At 48.4% G+C, this 18,199-nt stretch overlaps 1 protein-coding gene across 1 annotated transcript in view; it reads right to left on the reverse strand.

Annotated features, from left to right (window-relative positions):
• Window positions 1–7,284: 7,284 nt before the first annotated feature.
• The window catches only part of LOC130529841 (cadherin-4-like), a 132,159-nt gene continuing 121,244 nt past the window's right edge, over window positions 7,285–18,199 (reverse strand). Inside the window, exons 12-17 of the mRNA XM_057040462.1 lie at window positions 17,762–17,904; window positions 13,795–14,034; window positions 13,285–13,521; window positions 12,348–12,487; window positions 12,108–12,272; window positions 7,285–10,617 (exon numbers count right to left, since the gene is read on the reverse strand). Coding sequence (XP_056896442.1) covers window positions 10,411–10,617; window positions 12,108–12,272; window positions 12,348–12,487; window positions 13,285–13,521; window positions 13,795–14,034; window positions 17,762–17,904 — 1,132 coding nt within the window. The 3' untranslated portion in view covers window positions 7,285–10,410. The remainder of the gene's footprint in view (window positions 10,618–12,107; window positions 12,273–12,347; window positions 12,488–13,284; window positions 13,522–13,794; window positions 14,035–17,761; window positions 17,905–18,199) is intronic.

The raw sequence follows: 18,199 nt of genomic DNA on the forward strand, positions 1-18,199 counted from the left end.
CCCCAAAGGTTCAGCCTTTGTCTCAGCAGACCAGAGAATTTGGTTCCTCCTGGTCGTGGACTCTTTCATCAACCCCAGGGAGGTCCATCTGCCCCCTCCACAGGTTGACCCCCCCCCGAGACTATAAGGCCCTTCTGGACCGGTCCCGTTTATTAAAGTTGCAGATCTGTGCCTACACATGACACCTCGGTATTGCCCAGTGCCCTCGCGTGCACTGTCCGCTATGGCGCCTTATATAGACGCGTGCGTGTGACCCCGCCTCACGCACAATCAGCGGGATTCACCGCAGCTGGACTCCAATCATGAGCGGAAACAGGACGCACCGGAGCTCACTTCAGGGACTCATGGGAAATAAAAGCTTCGGATAAACGTCATTATTGTCCGTAGAATTTTGAGATAAAAAATATGTTGAAACCATTTTGTGAGTCTGTAACACACAAAAAATGTGGGTGAGAACCCCCCCGTGGTACAGTAGTACAGGTGCTACTAGTCCTTTCCGGATGCGCCGGCTTATCCAGCTTTGCGTGTCTCCATTCCTACACCCATGACTCATCGTGAACGCACCATCTTACGTCCGGTTCCGCTCGATTTAGGTCGTCAAAATGGGGATTACATCCCGTTAAAAAGCCTTTCTGACATCTCCTGGTGACACATTTCAAAAGTTAAACCCCCTTCTTACTTTATCAACATCCACAGTGATGTTAGTCACAGAGGCTGTGGTACCCAGAGCCGCCACAGGAGGGCACTCTAACACCACCAAACACGCCCTGGATGGCGGCTGCAGAGGTCACGTGACAGCTGCTGCATCCTCACAGCTCAGGTGACCTGTTTGCACATCTTTTACGGCTGAATGTTGAAATCAGGAGAACCTCTGAATCCAAATGTTGCACATTCACAGCCGCCTCCATCTGGATGTCTCCATTAAAGACCACAGAAGCCTTTCCCCCCCCCCCACATTTCTTCAGATTTGGTGGATTTGGAGTTTGTTTGCTCTGTTCTCTCTGTGGGAAAGGTATCTGCAGCCGTTCCTGCGTCTGGCCATCTTCTAATTCTGCTCCAATATGAGCCGTCAGCCCGTATTTGCTTCTGTTACTCTGGGACACCAAACTCAATTCCGCCGTCTTGTTTGATTTTGCATAATGAGCGGCTGCCGGCTGCTCGCGGGATAATGCCCCTGACTGACGCCTTCCACAATTGCGGCGCGTATTTTATACCGTTTGAAATATTCCGGGAGTGAAATCCGCAAAGGCCCGCCGGCGCCGAGTCCCGGCGTCCTGTGAAGTGACCGTGGACGACCACAACGGAGGTCAGCTCCGCGTTGTTCCTCCGCCCGATATAAATGAAGCCGTTGCTGGTCATCGTGCTGGGATCACCCGCTAACAGTTAAACGAGCTAATTTAGGTTTTTGGCCCCTTGGGATCAAGTTCTGGGAACCGAGCCTGAGGAAAACCGTTAGCGTTAGCATTTAGCTGTGTGAACTCCAGACCTGTAAATCAGTCGGTTCATCGGAATCGGGCCACGGATCCGTCTCTTCATCGAGGAGCCACGGCGCCGTCAGAGCAGCGAGGAGCGTTTGGGAGGCAAACGTTGTCGTTTTCCTTTGTTGTTTCATTAAGTGTAAAATTGAATCTGTAATTGAAATCTCGTTTATTCCTGTTAACACGGGTTGACAGCATGAAGGACTGAGAGGGGCCGCAACGTTATCTGAAATAGACTTGGTTGCACAAATGGAAACACGGCGTCTGGCTGAAATGCCAGGCGGATTTCCCGTTTATTACGCCAGTTGGGGGGGGGGGGAGAAAAGGCCGCGTTGACATTAGCGCCGCTGTCAGATCGGATGATTTCGTCCTCGGCCTTAATGAGAATCAGTGAAATTTTTGAATACAGTTTTCACAAAGTGCGCTTGAAGGGGAGCCGGTTTGTTCTGATGTCGGGGGAGTGAGGGGTAAGGGGGGGGGGGGGGGGGGGTGAGAGGAACACGAGTAAATGTCAGCGCAAGTCGAGCAAACAGGGAAGAACGTTGCACCTGGATAATTACCGCAGTGATTCGCAGGTTTCCACAGGCGACTCGACTGACGGTGGCGGCGGGAATCTCGAGGGGGAAAGATGCAGAGCGATGAATCCCGGTCCCAATGATCTGGAATCAACTGATTTTATATCTTTACAGTGTGAATTTATGCCTTTATTGTTAGCAAACAAGCTAGCAGGGATTTAGCTAACTTGCGTGCCCTTGGAGCGCCTCCGTGCTGCTTTTTTCTACATCTTTTTTATCGTTTTAAGCGGAAAAATTATAGATTAGAAGCTGCTATAGTGTCAAAGAGATTTTTCCCCAGTAAAAACCGGATACCAGTGGTTATTCCCAGTACTAATTGACTGGTAGGAGTTGGCTCGAATGCTGCCCTGACAGCCGAGCGGCACGAGGGAGAGAAAGACGGACGTTCCGCAGGTTCTCCAATCCATTTTTTTTTTGGTCTAAAAGGTCGGTCAGGGAAAACCCACGAGGATAAATCAATCCAGAGCCGGGCGACCTCACGGCGCTCGCAATGGAATCGCAATCTGGAGCGAGCGTGGCCGTATCCCGGATCCATCCTTCCTGAGCTGCGGCGCGAGACAACACACGGGGCAACATTTCCACGCTGCCGCCGCGGTGGAGACGATGACGCCATCGACCTCGCACCTCGAGCGGCGGGTTCTGCTCTTCTTCCCTCCGCTCCGTCCGAGACAGCGAGAGTCCGTCTCTCCAGACAGAGAGAAACCTGCATCCTCTGCACCTAATTGAACAAATTAGCTAGGAACAGCTGTTATCTGCTAGCATGGCCCGCTTTCATTTCATCACCGCGGACAAGAGGTCTGATAGCATCTGTGCGCTACAGCTGTGAGCCGGTCCGTGGCGTGCAGATTCCCACGTTCAATATACGGTGACAGACGTAATTACCCCGACATCTCTTTTTATGGGCTCTACAAACTGCCCCGTACGTGGTTGGAGCCAAGCGTCCATCAATTACAGCCTGCAGCCTTTACAACGGGCCGTGACGTTCACACGCGTTTCTTAGAGCTAATGTAAGCTAATGGCTAGAACATTTTTATTATTAGAATTTTACACCATTCAGTAATTTTACTTTTGTCCATTTGCTACGCTGCCGTTCATATAAACCTCAGAAAAATGTACTTTTAGGCTACGCTAACAGCGGCGCTGAAAACAACGTTTGGAATTCTCCCTCTTTAACGCAAAAGTCAGTGACTTTGTCCCGACCTTGTTTGGATTTTTATCTTATTTAAAAGTGCAACAACAGGGAAACGTTGTGGGAAAGCAGAAGATCATTGATGCAGATTACAGAATTTATGGACATTAGCGGTAGCCGCGGTAGCCGCGCGGGGACGTCTCTGCTCTCATTTATAAGCCAGTGTTTGATGTTATTATCACCATCTTTTCCTCTGTTGTCCTTTGCTTTTCTCTGTATGTATCTGAGGCTCTCGCCGCCTCCATGGCAGCCCACTGACCCCCCCACCACCCCCCAGATTCAGATCTACCCCTTCAGCAAAACAATCACACGCAGCGCTACTCCGAATGTCTTTGTATGCATGATTTATGTGTTTGCTCTTCTCCTTTTTCGGTCCTTCTACCCTTCTCGTCCTCCTCCGCCCGCTCGACCATCAGCGGGGGGGTTGGGGGGGGGGGGGCAGCTCCAGTTTGGGGTCATGCTCTGAGCTTCGGAACGAACCTGAATATCGGTTGTTATGTTGGAGGCAAACGGTCCAGCTAGCGTGGATGTTAATCATGCTAACATCGATGAGCTGCGTCCTGTTGAAGCGTCCCAGTGAGGCATCCTGGGAAAAGTGGCGTTGGAACTGGGACGGAAAGAGCCTGTAACGGGAACGCTCCCTGCTTCTTGACTCTCTTTCTTCCTGGGTGAAGTGCACGTCAGCGTTTTCAGCGCGGTGATAAATACGAGCGGCGCGTCACGGCCCAACGAGCCAATTTATCCGCCGTGCGCTGGTCATAAATCAGGCGACGCGCAGAGTCATTTTTACAATCGCAAACAGCGGAATCGTGGCGGTTTCACCGAGCCCGTCGTGGACGCGCTAAAGGCGGGAAAAAAGGGGGACAATTTGGCGAACAGAGGACGTTTTGTCCTCTCAGGAGAGACGTTCGAGGGCCCGTAAACGCCAGCGCCGGCAGATGAAAACGTCAAACTCCGGTTCTCATCCCATGTAAATATTCCCGGAGGCTGTGGGAGGAGCTCGCCCGGCCTCTCCGTCCTTTATCAGGCGGGATTGTTTTCCCAGCGACGCTATCAGTCTGTCCTCAAACAGGTGAGCGGCGCTAATGCCCCTCATCCATCTCTTTCTTCTGGATTAAACTAATTCCCTCTTTTCTTAAGCGGACGGGAGCGAATCGGCTGTTCGGCGCCGCCGCCAGGGCACAAATTCAGTCAGAACATCTGTTTGGATCAGTCGACGCCCGAGCGGACGTGCACGCGAGCGGGACCCAAATCATGTCGCCTAGCGACCACAGGCGGACGCGTCGTGGTTATTTATGACACGATGGTGGTCACTAGTGAGCTAGCGACTTAGCAACCTGGGGTCAACCAGCACAACAGGTTTTTTTGTCGTCATGGAAACACTCTGGCTGGCACGGGGGCGCCACCTGCCGAGCTCAGAACAGCCGCACATGCTAGCACAGCCGCGGGAACGGACGCAGCCGGTGTCGCCTGTTCTCCGCTGCTCCCCTTTAATCCGTTTTAAGCGTGTTGAGCAGGAAAGGGGGAGGCGCAGCGCTGCCAAGCCGGTCGGAAGTTATTACAGTTTCCCTCAAACACACCAGGATAATGAACACGCACGATTCCCAGGAAGCACAAAAAAGAGAAAACAAGCCAGCGCCGCGCCTTTAAAAATGATTACCCATAATTCCTAATGGCACATAATGACATTTGATGTTTGAGGCCCTTACGGTCGCTCTCCTCCTTAATTACGCGGTCACACAGAGCACCAATCAGCAGCTGACCTTTGGGCGTGTGTGTGTGTGTGTGTGTGTGTGTGTGTAGCACCTTTCTGGGTCCTGAGAGGACGTTCGCTCCCGAGGGGCTGAAACCCCCCAGAACATCGAGAACGTCAGCAGCAAGGTGGACACAGTCGTCCCCACGATCCGGAGGCTCTGCTCAGGTGGGTCCTGACAGATGTCCGGATGGCGTCGACAGCGTGCGTGCGAGCGTGCGTGCGAGCGGCCAACAGCCTCTCTGTCAGGACCTTGGCTGCCTAATACCATTTGCCCTCAAGACAGGAACCCAAATCTGATTGCAGGCAGCACCGGGGCCCCGAGCTGCTCCTTTATCCGCCTCCCTCGCCGGCTGTAATGCAGTCAGGCTTCAGGAGTTCTCTCCGGGGGTGACGGGGTGGGGGGGCGGTTTGAGGACTTCCTGCCTGGTTGACTCCCATCATCTCATCCTACCTGTGAACCAGCGGCCAGGTGCCTCCGGAGGGGGTGCAGGTCGCTGCTCCCCCTTCTTCTCCGCTCTGTGGACCTTTCTTCTCTTCCGCCCCCCGGGACCCCCCCTCCCTCCCCCTTCCCGCCCACAGCCGCTCTGTGAGAGGATTACAGGAGTTCAGGGAAGGGGCATCGGCCAATCTGCATACAATAACCCGGCGCCGCCGCCGGTGGATCCACGCTGATGTACGGCAATAAAGGCGAGCAGCGACGGTTATTGGTTTCGCCGAATCGCCTCCAGGTGGAAACGTTCCGGCTCCCTTCGCCCCTCCCCAGTCCGGAGGCGCTCATTTAGACGGAGACGCACTCTCGGTGCGGCCGATCCCCGATGCCGTCGTCTCCTCGAGCTCCTCCGACCGTCACAGGCGGAACAAAAGGAAGGTCACCGCGACCGCCGGGGCTCCCCGGGGGGGGAAGGGCAGGGGGAGGGATTTAAGTACATTCGTGTTTGTGTTTCTCCCCTTTAAAATGAGATTTAAATGGAGGCAACAGGAAGTGTTTCCTAATCTGCAATAACGACGGGGAACATCTGGAACATCTGATGGATGCAGCCACGGCTCCCCGTCGACAAGAGAACGTTTGGAATAATTTCAATGTTTTCAGTTCGGAATTTGTCTGTAAGCCGCTCAGCTGCAATGCTAACCTCGTCATGCTAACACCTTCTCTTCACCTGCCTCCATCGGCACAGACCTGGACCAGCTGATCACATGACCGTCTGTACTCTTCAGGGCTTCATCCAGACTCACGCGAGACTCTCGGGTCTTTTGGAGACCAGAAGGGCTCCAAAGGTCCAAACCGAGTCCATAAAAGGTCAAACTTTAGCGTAGCGCGGCCTCAGACCACCACCCTTCGCCTACCAGCCCTGGACTTGGTGTCTCTTGACCCGCGCTGTCCCATAATGCAAAAAAGCAGACACCAGTTTAGCCGTACAAGCGCCCGGGTGCACGATGACGGTCTCAGACAGGCGGATCGATGAAGAGGAGGCGTCCTCGCAGGCCCGCTGTGCTGAATGAGAGCAGCTAAGGGTCATCCAGTCCCGCCTGTGGCGGCCGCTAGCGTCCCGCGTTTTCTGTGTTTTCATCATGCTCGCCGCTAAATGAAGACCTCAACAGAAACATCGATACGGCGTTTCACGGTTGAGGAGCCGCAGCAGGAGCGGATCGTCAAAGACCGCGTTAGCTTGGCGGACGTTAAAATCAATGAGATTTTTTTTACTGCAATAAATATCAACATAAACACTTTCACAGCATGTGTGAGCAGAAGCCAAATGTGCTGGTTTGCACGAGGGAGGGCGCGGAGATTTGGTAGCACAACAGGCATATTTTTAGCTTTTCCCGGTGAAAGTAAAATAAAAAGGTGGAATCATTTGTGATTCCAGACCGAGCAGCTGCCTCCGATGTGCCGCAGCTGTAAATAGACTCTGCATTCCCACCTTGGAAGGCTGCCCTGTCAGCCGCGGCTGACAAATGAACAGCCTTAATTGTGTTGATCATTTCGGCTCGTGTTTGTTCGAGGTTGGCAATAAAACTAATCGGAAACATGGAACTCAATCAGCCGCAGATGAAATGCCGGCGCCAAGCGGAGCGCATCATCGTTTCAAAATCTGGAATGGAAACGTTTCCCTGGTTTTATTATGCCGAAGCCCCGAGATCGTCATTAAGACGGGCGTTTTTTTTCCTTTCTTCCCCCGGTTAATGCAGCTGCGCAGTGGAAGACTTCAAGTGTGTCGAGTCTGTCGCCGCCAGGTGGCGGGAACGGGGACTGCAAGGCGCGAAATGGCGGGAATGAGGAGAGAGGCGTATAAGGAAGGGAATTTTTATTTACATCACATGATGCTGCCAGGGAGTCTCCAGCTCAGCGTCTATCTTTACAAGGGTGATCTGCACGGCTGCATATTTACTGGACGGCATTTGGAAACCAAGGTTGCGGTGGCACTATAAACACACGTCGGAAACAACAGACTCTTCCCCCCCGTTTCTTTTTTTTCCCCCTCTTTTCTCCCATTGTTTTCTTACAAAATGGTACAAACAACGATACAAAATATTTGTGCTGTTGACACTTTACATAAAAAAGTCTTCTGACTCGATAACTGTGCAATCGTTTTTTGTCTTTTTTTCCCTCCAGCCTTTTCCTTTTTTTTGTTCTCTCTATTCCATTCGCATCTACGCGAGCACGCCAGAATCCTCTCTGGGCTGCAGCCTCGGACATGCGGGCCGCCACGTTTTAAAATGTTGTGTGGTTACTGTTATAGAACTGATCTGTTGATTATAAAAAAAAAGAAAAGACATGCAAAAAAGCTCCAGTTTTACAGTTACATCGCCGAACGCGGCCTGTTTAGCTTCAAGCAAATACTACATTATGTACACCAGGACTTGAGCAGCGGCAACGCACGCTGCTGCCTTTCTTTTACGTTCCCGACATGGCACGGAACCTTCCTGACGGGACTGATACCAGCGGGAGGGGCAAGAGGGCTGAACTGAAGCAATAGCTAACCGCTAGCGATCTCGTTTCCTTCACTTCCCTTATAAAATGACGTCATATGAGAGTTTAGACAGTTTGCTGCTGCATCGCTGATGACATTCAGTATCATAATGGCACAGTTTCCTTTGTGTAAGACAGTTCTAAAGTCCGTGAGAAGTGTTGGGGGGGGCTTTCCTAAATCTGGTTCCGACCACTCATGGGCCTGAACTCCGTGATCAGGTTGGTATAGTAACAGAGCACTGGCGTATGTACAGTAAGGCCTAGAGGAGTGTGCACTAGTGGGACTGTACAGGTGGGTCTGAAGAGGAACCTTCTCACAGGTGAAGCTAACCCGGGACAGCAGTGAATATGGCTGCAAGCTCACACGGAGCCGCACAGAACCTCCGAATGGCTTTCCGCGGTGATCTGTACAGTATTTACAGAGCCCAAACGCATCCCAAGAGAAAGAAAAGCAAACCGGCTGATAAAAATGATCCCTGTACACAGAGAATTGTCGCAAATCAAAGAACGTAACAGCTGTGTTTATTTTGCGGAGGTGGGGAATGAACCGAACCGTTCCGTGCCCGTTTTCTGCCCGTGGGCGGACCGCCACCCCGAAGACTACCAGCTCCTGCACCTCAAGGTGCAATCTGTGTCCATCAAGCCATGGATGTAGACTAAGACAATCGTACCCTGTTGTCATTAAACAACAAGCCTCATTCGTCAAATCCCCATCTTTAGCTAGTTTATGGCTCGTCAATGCGTCCGAACGCCAGAGCGACCGCGAGCAAGGGAGGAGCGCTCGAAAAGCAGCAGGGGGAAAACAGAAGACCCTCTTCATCACACCTGAAGAGGCAGCGAGGTTTCCTGGAACCATAATTGATCGGAAACATGCTCGGAACAGACATTCCCAGATTAGCAACGATTAAACCTTTCTGTCATTTTCGCACTTCGCTCTGAAATGTTTTGCATATTTAATAATAAAAAAAGGACTAAAGCTCTTGTTTCTTGGTCTCCACGCACATTTAGAGGACTGAAATGTGATTACAACCCCCCCCCGCGGACGGTTCGGCTTTTTAATCAAATCACAACTAAATTGTCCCCCCATAAAAAGCATCACTGCAGCTGCCGTTCAGCCCGTCTGCTTCCATAAAGTTCAAATCAGATTTCTCTAACTTCCTGTTCAGAAAACGCTTCAACGCACAGCCAGAAAAATTAAGAATATTCTGGGGGGAGGGACATTTCAGTCCCGAGGAGAGGCCAAACGAAGGCGCTGAGACATCTGCGAAGTTTTTTAGAGAAACAACAAAGGGGGAGGAGTCTTGGCGTACCGACACTCATCAAAGCAATCAAATGTAGTGAAACATCAAAGCGGTTTTTGCACCTGTTTAACTGTTGGTAATTGTTGTAATTTCCTTTTATTGACACCTCGTGCTGCACTGGTTTCCACCCTCGGAAGTGATAAACATGCAAACCTTAAATGCTTCTGAAAGCTGCTTAAATAACCCTCGTTTGTAGTTCCGACGCAGCCACGACTCGTCAATCTTCAGAAGCTAACGAGCCTCGTCGAGAGCTCAAAACAAACACAGCTGCTACCGAAGCGGCGGTATACACTTGTGACGCGTGTTGCCTCCCAGACGGTCCCCTCGTGTTTTGTTGTGATTTCCCGCGATCGCGCTGATGTTGGCCGTGATTCCAGACTCGGAAAGTCGGGCAATGAGAGGCTGCGCTCCTCTGAGAGCGTACTGAGATTCCAGCCATCTCCGCCTCCCGGCAGGGCAACACAAAATACAGGGGAAGTTTAGAGAAAAAGGGTCGGGGGGAAGGGGTCGTTATGGGGATGTGAACGCCCAGAACATGGTAACCAATCCTGAGTAAGCGGGAGTCTGCTAAAAAACGCACCACTGAAGGCACTTTTTAAACATCAGTGCTTCTGTTCTAAGTAATTCAAGTTCAAGAAAGAATAAACCTGGCCCCTCCCCCGTGAGGAGGACTTTCACTGCTGTGTTCTTTTCTTCTCTTTTTTCTCTCCGTTTCCTTCCCCTCGGACAGACTGCTCAACCTTAAGCTTCTGCAGGCTGACAGCGAGGGAAAAAAAGTGAAAACCCTCAGGAATCAGGAACGGCTTAACCGGATGAGTGGGGGGCAAATCAAACTGCACAAACGCAAGGAAAAGCAAATGTACACTCCCGAAACCTTAAAAACAGAGGACACTGATTATAGAACTGGAACCAAATTACAAGAGCTAAAACAAATGATGAGCAGCCTGAAACTCGGAGCTTCTGTTTCAGTCTCAGAGATCATCGTGAGGAAGCCGACTCAGGGCGCCGCTCCTCTGCGGTGGCTAATATAATTGGTTGATTGAGTGCGTGTCCAATAAGGGTGCGGGAGAGCTCGGCAGACCTGCTGACAGGACGAGGGTGTGTGTGTGGGTGTGTGCGTGCGTCTACATGTGTGTGACAGATTTAATCCTCCACTCCTCCCCCGTACATGTCAGCTAGCTTCTTGAAGCGGGGACCCCAGTCGTTGAGGTAGTCATAGTCCTGGTCCCCCGTGCTGGACGAATTGAGGGAGCTGACCGAGCCGGCGGTGGAGCCGCTGCCCTCGTAGTCAAACACCAGCAGGGAGTCGTAGGGAGGAGCTGTGGGGTCGTTGTCAGCCGCTCGAAGCCCCTGAAAACAGAGTCGGGGAAGAGGGTTTCAGCCGTGTGGGAGTTTATCCAGGAGTAAAGAACGTTTAGTGTCTGCTATTCCTAGCCTATTACTATTCCTAGCCTACTACTATTCCTAGCCTACTATTATTCCTAGCCTACTACTATTCCTAGCCTAGCGTCTGCATGCTTAGGCCAAGTCATACTGTGTGGGGGTTGGGCTTCAGGTTGAGTTTAATGTTTCAAGAGTTCACTTACAAACTCACTGACATCAAGTATCACATGGGGTTAGGAAACTTGGCTTAGGGCGTCGCAATCTCGAGTATTTGTAGACTGAAGTGACCATATTTGGATATGAGGGCGGGGCAGAGGGAGGAGTAAAGGGCCCACCCACAGACTACCTCAACAAAAAGACACGTCCCCAGTTTTGAATGGGGAATGTTTGGGAAGTGGGGGCGCAGTAGGTCCTCGGTATTGCACGTAAAAGATTAGTGCCATTTTTATCTCCAGTTTATGATTCTACTCTGCTCCTGCCTCCAACGCATCGCTGAAGGTAACTTCAACCTTAAAAGTTCTTTTTTTAGCAGAAGTTTCAGTCTTCAAGGTCAGCCTGCAAAAAGACGCCGTGTGGCACAAATGTTGCATTGTGCAGGCAGCGTTCAGGGTCCGTGCGCCGTGACACTACCTTCAAACTTTGGGTTATTCTTTTCTTTTAAAAATTCACACACAGCCTCACTCAGAGCAGCTGAAAAACAGCAACCCAGAAAATGAGTGGAGGATCGCCGTGGAAACATCTCTAACAACATCCCAAAGGGATTCTCTCCTACACACACGCTGCACTTAAATGTATTCATATTTAACAGGATGCCTTGACTTATATTATATTCAAATTTGACCCATCAATGCCGGACCAAAGGCAATTTCATCAATATTCTGCCGCAAATTCATGAAGGAAAACAGGATGTGGGCAGGGTGTTCTCCCGCCTGTGCTCAGTCGTGCATTTCTTCCAGACTCGCAGAAGAGGCAGGTGAGGAGACCGGACGGAAAACACTTCACTGAGATACCGCCGAGCCTCAGAACCCCCCCGAGGACGGCGAGAGGCAGAAACGCCGCGTGTTTCTTGTGTTTGCGTTTTGCCAGACTGCTGGAGCGAGATCAGGAGCGCACGTGTGTGAGCGAGGGAGGTTGAGTGAACGGGTGAGACGGGGAGAGAGATGGAGAGAGAGAGAGGGGGGTGGGTGGATGGATGGATCAGAGCTGAACAGCTGCCAACACCTCTCGAGTGTGAATGTGTTGTCACGAGTCTGTCAATCAGCATTTCCTCACAACAGCATGCCAACATCGGAAGTGTGTGACATCCTGCGTATGTGTGTGTTAAAACGGAATGTTGGGAGCGGTTAAAATGTAAAATAAAACTTCCTGCTTGTATCACAAATCAGCAGGTTTGAGCAGTGTGCAGAACCCAGTAATCACGTCAGCTGAAGGTGAAAGCGAAGGTGACGTGTCGTCACCTCATGGATGAAGTCCCCGATGTCCCCCGGATGAGGCACCACCGGTCTGATGGGGTACTGGGACTCCGGGATGATGGGACGCTCGTCCACCCTGCGGACACCGGGTGGTTTGCTGATGATGTGCTCCAAGGAGTCGGGCTGCTGCAGCTGGCTCAGGTCATAGTCCTAAACAGCAGCAGTGATGTTAGCACCTGGGGGCGTGTGTGTATCAGTGTGGGATTGTGTGTGTGTTAATCTCACCTGATCCTCTTCGCCTCCTCCCTCTTCATCGTATTTGAGTATGTTGTCCCTGACATCATCTTCGGGGTCAATAAGCAGCTGCTTGGTCTGCCGCTCCTTCTCTCTCCGCTTGATCCACACGACAAAAAGCAGCACCATGCCTGTACCAACACGCACATTTAGCACCATTATCACTGCAATAATCTGCAAAAAGCACCAGCATTAACGCGCTAAAAGCTGGAGGGAAACATCCTGACAATAGTGTTTGATGGTATTTAGCTAACCGAGTCCATTATTTTAAATGGCATGCTAACTTGGTCACCTGCTGATTAGCACTAAAAAAAAAAGGTGAGGCTAATGGTGATATTATTTATTCATTCAGACATTTGACCTAATGAGAGTGCTAGCTTACAAATTCAGGCTATCAACAATGTGATTATATTATGTCCTGAAGGGACCATGAATTAATGTACCAAATGTCATGATAAGCTCTTAGCCTTTAAAATATGTCACTTAAATCACAGACACACTATAAAAAAGTTCCCAAGGTCAGCGGGATTTTGTTGAGAGTTTGTACAAAATCTATCTGTGTAATAGGAGTCGAAACATTTTTCAGGGTAGTGAAAACTTTGACATTTTGTTAGCTCCCGAGGAAAAGCTTCACCAACCTTGGTTGGATTTACTCTCCAGGGACCATTAATGTATGTATCGAGTCTCCGTGCAGTCCGATCTTTCTTTGAGAGACAAGTTTCCAACCTCTGTGGGTTCTGGTTGCTCGGATACGTAAAAAAACTTAAAGGCAACCTTCGCTGAACTGTCAGACATCCAATCAGGGGCAGCGGATATTTGCCCTCTGAGAAACCACGTCAAGAGATTGTGGACAGGAGCCCACGGCCCAGACATGAATTATGAACCACAAAACACAGCAGCAGTAGATTCGTCATGAACAATTCCTCACTGAGCAGGATGATGATGCAGATGAGGATCGAGATGATGGCGCCGGTCCCCAGGCCAGCCGCCGCCACGGCCCCGAGGGTGGTGCAGTCGCCGTGTTCGTCGCAGGGACACACCTTCACTTTGATGATTGACCGGTTGGACAGTGGAGGATTCCCTGAGTCCAACACTATTACGGGGACCTCGTACACGCCTGGCTCCAGATAGACCTGGTACCGCAAACCCAAGCGGGCATAGTCTCCTGTGTGGGTCAAAAATTAGGACTAGGAATAAGGTTCAGGGTTGTTGCTGAGGAACACATTGGAAAATCCAAATTTGAGTAGGACCAACGATATATGTCAATCACCACAACTCCATAACATAAAAGAACCTCCTGTGGATTAGTAACCTCTGATGTCCTTGGGTGGATAACTTTCTCCTTTATTGCTGGTAATAAATGACTAAGCACTTTTCAACACTAATCAAGCACTTTTTAACCGGTGCTGCTGTGGGGTGGCGTGACGCAGGTCCTCACCACTGATCCGAGAAATCGTCCAGTTGCGTCGGATGCTGGCGGGAATTTTAGGCAGCTCAAAGACGAAGGGCCCAGCGTTGGGGTCAGTGTCGTCATCGGCGGCGGTGATGTTGACGCCGTTGACGTTTTTGCTCATCCGCTCGCAGATCTGGGACTCCTTGGGTATCAGGGCCGGGGAGTTGTCGTTAATATCTATCAGATAGATCTGCAGCGTGCCTGTGCCGCTGGCTACAGGAGAGCCTGGAAGCAGAGAGAGGGATGGAAAAATAATGTCAGGAGGGGGGCCAGGAAGGAACAAGATGTGAATGTGACGGCAGAGAAAAGGAAGGACAGTTGCCGAGAGGCAAACAATGAAAGGGAATAAAAACAGAGGTTTTAAATAAAGGAAAAGGAAGAGGTGAAGCAACACCGAACATGCACTTTAGTGATGTTTACGGCAAGGTTGCTTAGAGTTGGAGGACAATTTGCGGCCTTGACAGAAATTCAATTGACAGCTCTGCTTTCAGGTCGTCTTTCAGGCTCCCAGTCAGGCTGATCCAGATGGAGGCAAAGGAAAAACCAAATAAAAACCCACAGCCACTCACCCAGAGAGTGCTTGAGTGCAATAATGATGACTGTAACACAATCAAACAAGTCCTTGTCTGTGCGTATTTAGGCAGCGTGCGCAAATCCGTCTATGATTTTCTTGCTAAGGGCTCTTCTGCCTGAAATATTAACAATTAAACTACGAATGATGAGCAAGGCAGGCTCATTGTGTTGCACCTGTTCATTCATTCTTTCTCCTGAGCGATCTCCAACACACACTCATGTAATCAAATACACAATTCTCTTGTGCTTATATGACAAGTGTTTAAATACTTACACTGATTACGCGCTTTTAAAAGCATTTTTGAAGTTCTCAAAATATTTACAACTGAAGCAAACATGCACCATTTGCAGAATGTGCACTTTATATCTCTGCTGCTTGGTTAATTTATGATTTTTTACTGTATTATATATCCGATGTTGACAACAAATATGTTTAAATGCACTGGAATCACAACTCTGTGTATCCAACTTAATAACCTAGACTAATGTGTGAGAGGAACCAAAGGAAAAGGTGGAATTTGTCTGGGTTGTAGCGTTATTTTGATGGGGAAAAACTACAATTCTATCATCCTCTTACTATCTTTCACCATCAATACTAAATTAAGCCTGCCTCACTGAATTTACACAGTTTTCACCACAAATGGCAACAAGAAGGAGTGTGGATCAAATCCCACACCCTGACAGGCCACAACCCAGATGTGACTAAAAGCTGAACCTCTGTCGACCCCGGAACATGAATCACACAGAGAGCACAGAGACGCGTGAACAAAGACCTGTACATCCTGCAACCACGTTTAACTACGTTAATGCCAAACACTGTGGTAACGTGATAATACCGTTTTATATTACTAATATAGCCATTGTGGAAAATCCGGCATTTAAAACAGTCTTACTACATTGCAAACACACAACATTATTTTTTAATGATTGGTTTACTATAGTCTTAATATAATCTCAGTAAATGTGAAAGACAGTTGGACCTCATAAAGTAAGTCAACAAGTTGGGGCCCCAGTTGTGCATGAATACACACACACACACACACACACACACACAGCAGCATTTTAAAGTTGTGAGCAATCTGAGAGGGACCGATACATGTTTGTTTGCATTAAAATGTAGAGGGATCAACAGATTGTTGCTCTGGGGTGTTTTTCGAGTGTGTGTGTGTCAGGGAGGGTGACGACCCTTGGGTGCCTCCGATTACAAGTCGTTCCCCACTGGAGGAACCATTGGATGAGAACACAAAGAACACAAGGGACCCTGGGCCGTCTCTAGGACCAGGTAAGGGGAAAGTCGTTTAAAAGGGTTTATGCAAAGCTGACAGATCTGCCAAGTAAATAAGGCGAAAAAGCAAAACTTCTGCCACAAGAGTGGAATATGAAGCAAGGGACAGCGTCAATGGCAAGAGCGCGGTCGGACTTGCAATGGTGGGATTAATATTTTGATGAGGAGATCAAATGAGTTGATCAAAGATTCATTAATGGACCAATGATGTATGAGGACCCTGAGTTCACGAGTTCAATCAGAAATGCTGAAACGGTTTTTAAAGCCTGGGTTGAAATCAGGTTTAGAGACTCACGGCCTCGAGGTAACTCATCAGTAGATGAGTAAAAGGTTTGAAATCAGAATGACGACACACTGTTACAATTAAATAACAAAGAAAAGATCAATGCTTATCTTAAAACTATGAAAGAAAAACATGATTGTCCGTGATTGAATCAGCATCACTCGGATTCTTGAACATACATATGCATAAATGCTTCAGGGGGGACTATTAAATGGAAATTTAAACTGTGCACAGGCTGATGCGCACACACACACACACACACACACACACACACACACACTCTGGTGGTGGTGTTGGTGAGCTTCTTGGTCTGCTAATCCCAGCCACGTATGGAGACATGTGGAAGCAGCTTGCCATTGCTGATATGAGAATTATGTGGGCTTTAACTGGCTAAATAAATTATTATGTTTGTGTAAACTCCTCAAAAGGATTTCTGTATTAACCATTTGATGAGGCGCTCAGAGGTGTGATGCCAAAAACACTTGTCGACTTGTGAAAAGAACACGCTGTGTGTCAGTCCTGCTCCTGCTGTCTGTACTGCATTAAACCCCAAAGACTTTGGTTATTATACGTCTGTTTTGAAAAACAGAACCGTTATTTAGATGATGTTTCTTTTCTACAAATTGTTTTCAGTGCTGTGCAAAAAAAAAAAGCTACGTTTATTAAAACTTTCAAAAAGTAATGCCATATATTGCCTAATAGGGAGACCCAAACACCAGTCAATGTATATAAAAATGTCTTAAAAACAGCATTTTTCACCTGTTCAAACGCGAACGCTGGACTTCAGGTAAACACACCATTGCTCTGCATATCACAGATAAGTAAACTCAGGGAAGGAAAAACAACTTTTCTTTAAAGCTGTGGAAAAAAGAGACACTTTCTTTGAAAAGCAGGAAACTTATTTGTTTGCAGAGATTGCACTCGCGCTCACTTAAGCTCAAGGCAGAACAAACATGTATGCAGCAAAGCGAGGATGCCGGGTAGAAGACAAGAAGCAGAGGATCAAGAGTGTGACTGGTTTAGGGAATCCAGGATTTTCTCAAACTTTGCTGCTCTGCTTTTGCTTTTTTTGGTGTCCTTATATCCATGTCAATCCTCACATATGTCTTTTTTGCAGTTTTAACAGTTTTAATTTTTCTTTTTTTTTCTGTCATTTTCAATTGTCTCTCCTTGACAGATGAGAATCAAAGAGTGGAATTTCCAGTTAGATTTACAGTAGAATTCATCGAAGCAGCTTCTTTTCTCATCACTATGTTTAGAATCTAACTAAGGCTTTAACCTCCAGTCCTGTGGTTGCAGGGTGAAGCTGTTACAGCAGAGAACAGCATATTTTGTTGTTTTCCTCGGCCTGTAGACCGTATTAAAGAAAAATAGGACAATTTTCTGAAGTCATTATCATTGTCCTTGTGATATAACTCATAATTATATTTATAATCGTAATTCAGAAATAGCCCAGAAAGAGAAAATGAAATAGCAAACACATTTGGAAATGCAGAATGACTAGCACAGCTTGCTAACGTTTGTTATAAAAAAACAGTTCATGCGTTTTCATAATAGCAGGCAAGAAGCAAAATTAATGAATGCCGTGAAATTATGTTAATGCTCACAATATTTGTTTTTAATAATTTAACTAAATTACTCATTGTTGCATAAATGACTGTTTGTTTGCTCTAATGAAAAATTCTTGCATTAAGGTCAGAAATAAATGTAGCAATACTTCAATTAGAATAGCGGCAACTAATTAATCACCGTAATTTTCATGAAGGATAATCTTTATTAATTTACCAACAGTTATAAAAGTCCCTCTTTACCGTTGTCTGTTGCGAGGAAGGTGGCTTCATATATGTTGTTTTTGACGTAGACGGACTCCCGGTCGAGTATCGCCGTGGTGATTATCTGTCCGTTGGTTCTGTTGATAGACAACCAGTCTGCAGGGTCGTTCAGCTTTGAATACCTAAAAACACACAAGGGCGTGTGACTGAAGGAGTTGGGGGAGCTTTTTTGCACTCACAAATATTTGTGGCGTTTTCTGCAGCGGGTGTGCATACAGAGATTACCGGCACGCTCCCAAACTCACAGCAGCCTGACCTTCACACAGTTTAATTCTTCATTGACTTTCCTTCCAGAGCCCGCAGCCTACAGTCAATTTAACCTCATTTTTCACTCCTGTGTACCAGCCACAGAAGTCAATTACTTCTCTAGTTAAGCACTGCTACGACTGTGTGTGTGTGTGTCCTTGTATTTGCTAC

Source organism: Takifugu flavidus, chromosome 8 (genome assembly GCF_003711565.1).
Source record: "Takifugu flavidus isolate HTHZ2018 chromosome 8, ASM371156v2, whole genome shotgun sequence".
In the NCBI taxonomy this organism is placed as follows: domain Eukaryota; kingdom Metazoa; phylum Chordata; class Actinopteri; order Tetraodontiformes; family Tetraodontidae; genus Takifugu; species Takifugu flavidus.